The sequence below is a fragment of the Macrobrachium rosenbergii genome, chromosome 13, assembly GCF_040412425.1.
Source record: "Macrobrachium rosenbergii isolate ZJJX-2024 chromosome 13, ASM4041242v1, whole genome shotgun sequence".
In the NCBI taxonomy this organism is placed as follows: domain Eukaryota; kingdom Metazoa; phylum Arthropoda; class Malacostraca; order Decapoda; family Palaemonidae; genus Macrobrachium; species Macrobrachium rosenbergii.
Window position 1 is genome coordinate 34,776,413 of NC_089753.1, and position 9,561 is coordinate 34,785,973.

The following is a 9,561-nucleotide window of genomic DNA, read 5'->3' on the forward strand; positions in this document are numbered from 1 at the left end:
CGAATAGAATATACGATTTGGAACGAAGGCCAAGCCCTGGGACCTACGAGGTCATTCAGCGCTGAAAGGAAAATTGAGAGTAAAAGATTACAAAGGTGTAACAGGAGGAAAACCTCGCAGTTGCACTAGAAGCAATTGTTGGGAGAGGGTGGAAAGTGAGGTGGAAGAAAGAACATGAAAGGAGTTACAGTAAAAGGAATGAAAGAGGTTCCATGGCTTTCTTGGTTCCTCAAGCCTATACTTTCTTGGAATTTAGGAACATCCTTCAACTTCTGCTGTCTTGGGATGACTCTAATCAAAATATCTCGTTCCCATCACTTTCATTCCTTGTTGTATTCGAGGCAAAGAGAAAGAGAAGGTCTGCTCATTTCACCCCCAAATCCCCCATGTGGGCGGAGCTTTGCCTACCTTCTTATTGCGTCAGCAGGTGAATTGCCGTAATGAGTAGGTATACCTCTAAGATACGTCATCGCCTACGTAGTTACCCCAGCTGGGAGGCGACTCCACCCACTTGGGTAGGCCTTGTCTATCTTGGCCTCGGTTATATTTATCTATATTTAATTTACTTCAATCAGAGTCTGTAAGACAATTGATCTGACTTGTCTGAGAGACACCGGCCTCAATTCTGGACCTGGAGTAGTTTCCTCCCACTGGTTAAATTACTTCATTCAAGCTTATGGTTTTATTACAAGCTTGCTGTATTGTATACTCAAATGGCTTCAAGGGCGTGTGTCCCATGTTTGATATTGTGTAGTATTCTTTTGCTGCAAAAAAAAAGTAAAAAAAGTAAAAAATGCAACTAAGTTTCTTCAGCGCAATCGAGTTTTCTGTACAGCGTATGATCAAGGCCACTGAAAACAGATGTATCTTTCGGTGGTTTCGGTATAATGCTGTATGAGCTGCGGCCCATGAAACTTGAACCAGGCCCGCTGGTGGCCTGGCCTATATCGTTGCCAGACGCACGATTACGGCTAACTTTAACCTTAAGTAAAATAAAAACTACTGAGGCTACAGGGCTGCAATTTGGTATGCCTGATGATTGGAGGGTGGATGATCAACATACCAATTTGCAGCCCTCTAGCCTCAGTATTTTTTAAGATATAGAGGCAGACAGAAAAACAAATAGCCATCTTAATAGCTTTCTTTCACAGAAAACTAAAAGGACAAATCACCACGAATCAAAGCAATACAATTTTAATTAAGGTGAAACAGTCCATCCACTTAATCATAGTTTAAACTTTTGAAGATTTGAAAAGCTAATTATCGGAGGTATATCAGAGAAAACGAAAAGATTGATAATCTATGAAATACAAAAGCCTCATCGTTTTTTAAAAATAACAACCAGTAATATACTTGGTAAGGAAGGAAAGGTTTTTAAGAAACGCCTGTACTATTAATTATCGCCTTATAGGAAAGGGAGTATGCAATAAGTATAAGTTTGCTAAGTTTAATATGAGTGGCAACGATGAAGTGCAAACTGGGAATAGCTTTGTCAAAGAGAGAGGTGAACTTCCTTAAAGGGTTTCAGGATAAGAGGTGACTATGGGCGTTTTGACCCGTATCCACGTCGAATAAAGGCTGATTCACATTATACCATCACGTCAACGACACATCACGTCACGTCACCGTCCCATCAGCCGTGCTTTGTATTCACACCGTCCGTCACAACCCCGTTCAGTTCGTGCCCAACCTCAGTGACTCACAGAATTAGCAGTAAGAAACTTGCATAAGCACCGTCACGTCACGTCACATCACGTCACGTCACATCAAATATTCTTTCCGAGAAAACGTGTCGTGATGTGACGGTGGATGCCGTGTGCTTGATGGTGACGTGACGTGATGGTGTGAACAAGTCCATTTGATTACACGTAAGAAATTCTCACGCACTTTGACGTGACGTGATGTGTCGGTGACGTGATGTTATAATGTAAATCAGCCTTAATACGTCACGACATTCAGCTGACAAATACTAAAGTAAATCAAACAAAAACTTCTTTCAGTTTTCTTCTGAAGATAGAAAGAGAAACCCACAAGATTCCTGTGTATAACTTGTTTACTTGTAAATATTTACATATTACTTGAATCCCAAGTAATATGAAAACATTTACAAGTAAACAAGTTATACACAGGAATCTTGCGGGTTTCTCTTTCCACTAAAGTAAACGTTATAGGATACAACTTGCAGCCGTCCGAACGTTATAATAAATCGGCCTTTGCAGATGTCAATAAACCAAACCTCTTCTTCTTCTTCTTCCAGCTCTCCCCGAAGTGAAAGTGGTCTCATCAGTGCACATAGCCTGTTGTCTATGCCTGCTGGTTTACCTCGGAATTCGTCTCATCCACGGAATGGCTAATCAGTACTCGACAATCATCATGTTCGATGGAAACGACGTCGTCCAGAATTCTTACAATCCTCTGGACTATCAGGAAGGATGGTGAGTCGAACTTTTTTGTTCTGTTTGTAAGGCAACCAGAGAGAGAGACAAAGTTAGGTGGCTGAGACCAGAAAGTCGACACGTTTTGGAGCCACTCCCTGTACCGGGAGGCATTTTCCAGAGATGTAACCGAGTACCGGAGGGACCTTTCCCTGAAAAAAAGCGGGACGCCATATCTTAAAAACTAACCAAAGATTTTTCTTGAAAATAATCTCATTATGTTTCACACACCCAAATTCCTTGCTGGTTACTACTTTTTACCCAACCCAACCTAACCCAGAGGCATGGCAAAAAAACCGGGTCTGGTGCAATACTAGCATACATCTCAGGAATTCCCAACCGGTGTAAGGTATGCATATGAATTCAGAAAAAAAAATATCACTTACAGGTTCTCTTGAGTTGGAATTTAGTGGGTGACTGAAAAAAATGGACAGACTTGATAGATTTAGAAATCATATAGACTAAAACTGTATAGGAAAGTAAGTCTATACGTACGACCTTTATTGTTATAAACAACATGAATCACTGTAAGGCAGTGAAGCTAGGTCTAAACAGATAAGATTATGATGGAAGGGAGCAGATGGCTTGGACCTGTCCTTCGCACAACCCCTGGGAGAACAGCACGTGATAGTGTCAGCTGGGCCAAGGTCAAGACCTTGAACTGGGCTACTGAGGGCACCAGAGGAGATGGAAGATCTAAACCTTCCTAGACGAGAAGTACGAGAAGGAAGGCCGGAGATGAGTGGAGATTTGTGAAATGTAAGGCACACCACATAATTATATGTGATTTTCCGTCTAATGATATCTTTTTCCGTCCAACAGGGAGATCATTGCCATCATTTTGGTCGTGGCGTGGATGAAGTACCTTGCTTCAACTTCCAGAGAACAAATGAGGTAAGAAACAAGTCACTGATCGTTAATTTATTTACAAAGTTGGAAAGAAGTTTTGCTAACCAGCTTTGCTAATGAGATGACAGATTAAATATTAATTAAGTTACTGAGCAATTGGCTGCCTATAAAATTTGTGCTGTAACCATATATTTTCATCCTGCCAAGTAAAAGCTGCACTGACTGACGGCAGCTAAAGTGAAAACTGCACTGACTGACGACAGCTAAAGTGAAAACTGTACTGACTGACGACAGCTAAAGCCAAAACTGTACTGACTGACGACAGCTAAAGTCAAAACTGCACTGACTGACGAAAGCTAAAGTCAAAACTGTACTGACTGACGACAGCTAAAGTGAAAATTGCACTGACTGACGAAAGCTAAAGTCAAAACTGCGCTGACCGACGACAGCTAAAGTGAAAGCTGCACTGACTGACGACAGCTAAAGTCAAAACTGCACTGACTGACGAAAGCTAAAGTCAAAACTGCACTGACTGACGATAGCTAAAGTCAAAACTGCACTGACTGACACAAGCTAACGTTAAAACTGCACTGACTGACGAAAGCTAAAGTCAAAACTGCACTGACTGACGAAAGCTAAAGTTGATCCAAACTTGCAAGGTGATTTTAGCGCCTTCTACGGTACTCAGACAACTTCTGTCTCAAAAATGCTTTGTTTTCTTTGTGAAGAATCAACCACACCAAGAACATTGGCGAGGATTAGCTTACTTTGAAGTATTTCATCTGTCTTCCACAGGGAATCTGGAATTAAGCCCGCCGAGGTATCCCCACAGTGGATGCTGAAAGCCATGGGAGTTGTCGTGGTGGTGCCCCTGGGCCTGGCCTCCTTCTGCTACATCGAGGGAGTCAACAGCTCCGTCAAAGCTCTCTACGGCGGACTCCGCAGTGCCTCAGACCCTATTCCTCCCGTGTACAACCCCGTCGCTCAACCGCAGAGTGGCTGGGAACACTGAGTTCTTTTATTTTCTCCCTTTCTCAAAAATAAAAAAAAGAGGAAATTTTGTGGATCTTCACTGGGGAGAAATCTCCGAAAGCATCAAATGTTCGATGACACTCGTTTCAGCCTTCAGAAAATAACAGCATCAAAAGAACCCTATTCATATTGAGCAAGCCCACCAAAGGGGCCACTGACTTGAAATTCGAGCTTCCAAAGAATGTGGTGCTCGCTGGAAAGAATTAGCAGAAGGTAATGGGAAATAGAGAAAGAAGAGATATCACTTATTATGAAAGGAAAAATGAATTAACAATAAATAATTCGATAAAAACTTAAGTAAATGATTAAAATACAAGGAGTAGAAACAGCAATGCTTTGCATCTTTGCTTGAACTTCTGAAGTTCCCATTGCACGTCATCCTCTGGGAGATTGTTCCACAGCCTAGCGGTGAGAGGAATAAAGGACCCCTGGAACTGTGTAGAGTCCATAATCCTCTTACCAGGTGGAGCACTGTAGACATTTAAAGTAAATCGCAATATACTGGAGTTTTGTAATCATATTCGTGATTAACCACCCAAAATACTACATTAACCCCTGTTTTAAGGAAACTTTTGCTTACAAAAAAGGGAAAACATCGGAAAGAGAGAATTCCGGAGCTGAGTAACAACAGAGCTCCGGCAGGAAAGTATTTATATAAAACAGCATAGTAGCGAATCTCTCAACTTGAAAGAAGGTTTCTAAATACCGAGTCTTTCAAATCCAAAACTCGTGTTTTATATATATATATATATATATATATATATATATATATATATATATATATATATATATATATATATATATATATATATATATATTACAGCATTACGTTTCGTGTGATATCTCTTCCCATGTTCAAAGGGGTATAGATACTGCCCATCGTATACCATTCCACTGTTTTCCAACCTGCTTTTAAAGTCTTTAACGTGAATAACATGATTTTTAGAAAAAATATGGCGAATGCATGCGTATATGTATATGTATATGGATATAGATGTGTCTATATATATATATATATATATATACATATACATGTATGCATTCTCCATATTTTTTAAAATTATGTCATTCATGTTAAAGACTTTAATTAAAAGCAAGTTGGTAAACAGGGAATATTATAATTTGGGCAGCATCTATACTATATATATATATATATATATATATATATATATATATATATATATATATATATATATATATATATATATATATATATATTATATATATATATATATATATATAAATATATATATATATATATACATATACACACAAGTAATTTGAAGACTTAATTTACAAGTAGTTTTACTTTCACGATTTTTACAAATACTTATGATGCAGTGAATTAGCACAGGCCAACGGTTCGTCTCTAAACAACAATAAAAACGCAAGAGGAATATTTTTATTCGCATTACATCAGACACTAAACGATGCTGAAAAGCATTCGAACATGAAGGTGCAGAAATGTTCGTGTATTTAATTACTTACAAAAACCAGTAAAAAATGCGCCGAAGTTTCTTCAGCTCAATAGAACTTTCTGTACAGCCGCTACAGCGTATAATCATGGCCGCCGAAAATAGATCTATCCTTCGGTGGTCTCAGTATAATGCCGTATGAGCCGCGGCCCATGAAACTTTAACCACGGCCCGGTGGTGGCATAGCCTATATCGGTACCTGATGCACGACTATGGCTAACTTTAACCTTAAATAAAATGAAAACTACTGAGGCTAGAGGGCTGCAATTTGGTATGTTTGATGATTAGAGGGTGGATGATCAACATAGCAATTTACAGCCCTCTAGCCTCGGTAGTTTTTAAGATCTGAGGGGGGACAGAAAAAAGTGCGGACGGACAGACAAAGCCAGCACAAAAGTTTTCTTTAACAGAAAACTACGAGAGGTCGAAATTCTCCAAGAGACGAACTAGAACACAGATCAAATTGAAGAAGAACGAGGGTGAGAACTGGGAGATAATAACTTGGGAGAAACCCAGTAATTACGATCGATAAAAGCACTGACTGAAAATAATGAGAAAGAAATCAGTTTCGTCCTCGACCTGCCACATTGTTCGAAAGACTTTTGTGATCTATAAAATGCTCTCCTCACTTCAGCGTTTTATCCCATCTTTTTCTCTTTGTAGTGGGGAAATATAGGGACCGACTTTTATTACCCAGGAGGGGGCTTCGTCTCCCTACAGTTAAGTCCCTTAAAGGGAGGAAAATGAACTCTGTGTCAACATTCCTGCGAAGGGAAGCCGAGAAGAAGAAGAAGAAGAACGCTTTGTTTACATTCCGGATTTGTTCCTACAGAAAATATCTTGGGTGCAGCCTAGACCTTTCCCTGTACTGAATGAAATAGTTATAAGGGAAACTCTAGGAGATATATATACTGTACATGTGTGTGTGTGTGCATGAAAGCAATCATACTTAACATCCAGACAAAGTCTTGAACGATATTGATCTTAGTCATAAGGACGGACTGCTACTAAAGCAACGAATAGCTAAACCCACGACAGTTAAGTGTCTTTTCTTCACACACACACACACACACACACACACACTGCTTTAGCGCTGTGCAGGGTTCTGACATTGTCCAAGCTTGTGAATTTCTCTGGAATAAATCATGTGAATTTGAACGTTATACATTTTATTCACTCATTCTCACGCCTTGAAATTGAGAACTTTCTCTCAAGTTAAAAACCGCCGCTTCTGGTCAAGAAATGATTTAGCACACATTCGGGTCAGGAAGGAAGGAATGATTAAAAACCACAACTTAAGGTTATGACAATACCATATATTTACAGGCTACAGGGGCCTGTTAACTGAATGAAACCATGAACTCAAGCTAAGAAAAGGTGTGGCAAACGGCAACAGTTCAAGAAAAGACTTTGCAGAATCAATAACTTGACTTAGATATTGATCCCTCTGACGATGAGGAAGGCAGCTCTTTGAAAGCTTAAGGATTTCAAGGGTATCTTTTGCAATGTGTCATGAATTAAACTCAAGGGAAGGGCCGTATTCCATCCGTAATCAATCAATTTATGTCAAGAATTGAATATGAACTGAATTGAATATAGAATTTAGGCCAAAGGCCAAGCACAGGGACCTATGAGGTCATTCAGCGCTGAAAATGAAATTGACAGTAAAAGGTTTGAAAGGTGCAACAGGAGGAAAACCTCAAAGCAGTTGCACTATGAATCAATTGTCAGGAGAGGTTGGAAAGCAAGAAGGAAGAAAGATAATAAGAAAGGAGGTACAGTAAAAGGAACGAAAGGGATTGCAGCTAGGGGCCGAAGGCACGCTGCAAAGACCCTTAAGTAATGCCTACAGTGCACTGCATGAGGTGCACTGGCGGCACTACCCCGCTACGGGGACTCTATGTCAAGAAAAGTTCTAGTTTAAAAAAAATAAAGATTTTGTAATTTTACACTTCTCTGAGGCCAACACGGATCTGTTTGTTTTTTAGTAGACAATATCATTTGAATTTGAAAGAGCTGTTGGAAAACTACAACCTTGGATCAAGAGGCGATCTTGAAAAAGAAAAGTTTTTCGCAAAACGCTAATTCTTGAAAACTATTAGCTGCAGCTAAGAAAGGTTCAGATAGGGAACAATCCTTTTATTCTGGGTAGATATAAATGTACTGAAGAAATGCTCTAATATAAACTAGTCACAACCAATGGTTCAGAAAGGTTCTGCTAAAGAGCCAAGATGTCACTTGATGTAAGAATAGGGATTATTATTAAACAGAATATAGGCCTACTCCGCTATAGAGAGTTTTACGTAAACATTACCAGTTCATGTAACAAGAGATAAAATCCCCATATCAATTAATTAGCTAAACATTACCAGTTCATGTAATAAGAGATAAAATCTCCATATCAATTAATAATTAAACGAAAACAGTCTATAAGTCTTAGGTAATGTGACGTGAAGAATAAGTCTACTGAACACCAGTATTAATCTCTCATAAGCGAGTGGCATGCACAAAGTTCAGACCTTTAAGAAGTCATATAAGAACTGTAAGCGTGCACGAGGGTGAGAGAGCTCTCAGAGAGAGAGAGAGAGAGAGAGAGAGAGAGAGAGAGAGAGAGAGAGAGAGAGAGAGAGAGACGGTGTTTGTACACGGACGAAGAACAATCGATATCAGGCGACGTGGCGGCAGGAAAGCACTCCGACACGCATTCCTCTCCTCGTGTGTTTTCTCTCTTCATGGTTAATGAAACCATGGTTTCCCGCGTGACGTCACAATACGACGGCCCACCCTCATTGGTGGAGAGCTTTGTTTCCGCCACTCGGAAGCACTCATGGGGAGGAGTTTTTGCTGCAAGTGCCCCATTAGTTATCAAGGGTTTATTAAGTTGACGTAATGAGAACGAACGACGGTAGGGGGACGCGGTGGTCCACGCCCTTAACGACGGCAATTCAGCTCCGCAGAAAAGGAAGAGGAATTCCGCGCGATCACTTGTATTCGAATTACGATGCCCTTAGGCATTGTCCCCTTTGCTTCCATGAATAGGGGTGGACGCATAAACGAGGGCCGAGTATGCAGGGCCATAGCTAGACCTAGACCTTGGCCAGACCTATACAGTGGGCTTCCCCGCTACATCCCGCCCCCCTCTCCCGGGAATTGGGGAGGGGGGGAGTTACGGGGCTATTTGCTATAATATTAAGAAACATTAAATAAATGTATTATGAACTCAACTGGCATATTCAGCATAGTAGTAACACCTGAATATATACGTAATTATTACCAAACCTCGCTACAAACTTGAATTACAGACCGCATGAAGTAAAATTGACTGAATATGCAAACAGAAGCCAGAAAATTTTACCTATCTGTTAGTGACTTAAATATGCAGTTATTTAATATTTTGGTAAAAAGAGAAATAGAAATATTTCATATTCCGTTCGAAAGTATAAACGAGTACAAAATGCGCCGAAGTTTCTCCGGCGCAATCGAGCTTTCTGTACATCGTATAATGAAGGCCACCGAAAATAGATCTATCGTTCGGTGTTCTCGGTATAAAGCTGTATGAGCCGTGGCCCATGAAACTTTAACCACGGCCAGGTGGTGGCCTGGCCTATATCGTTGCCAGAAGCACTATTATGGCTAACTTTAACCTTAAATAATATAAAAAATACTGAGGCTAGAGGACTGCAATTTAGTATGTTTGATGATTGGAGGTTGGATGATCACCAAACCAATTTGCAGTCCTCTAGCCTCGGTAGTTATTAAGATCTGAGGGC

The 9,561-nt window shown here is 40.1% G+C and overlaps 1 protein-coding gene across 1 annotated transcript in view; it reads left to right on the forward strand.

The window, feature by feature from the left end:
- Positions 1–4,418, forward strand: part of LOC136844671 (uncharacterized) — a 10,823-nt gene extending 6,405 nt beyond the window's left edge. The window contains exons 4-6 of the mRNA XM_067113923.1: positions 2,258–2,435; positions 3,258–3,329; positions 4,080–4,418. Of these exons, the coding sequence (XP_066970024.1) occupies positions 2,258–2,435; positions 3,258–3,329; positions 4,080–4,296 (467 nt within the window). The 3' untranslated portion in view covers positions 4,297–4,418. The remainder of the gene's footprint in view (positions 1–2,257; positions 2,436–3,257; positions 3,330–4,079) is intronic.
- Positions 4,419–9,561: the final 5,143 nt, after the last annotated feature.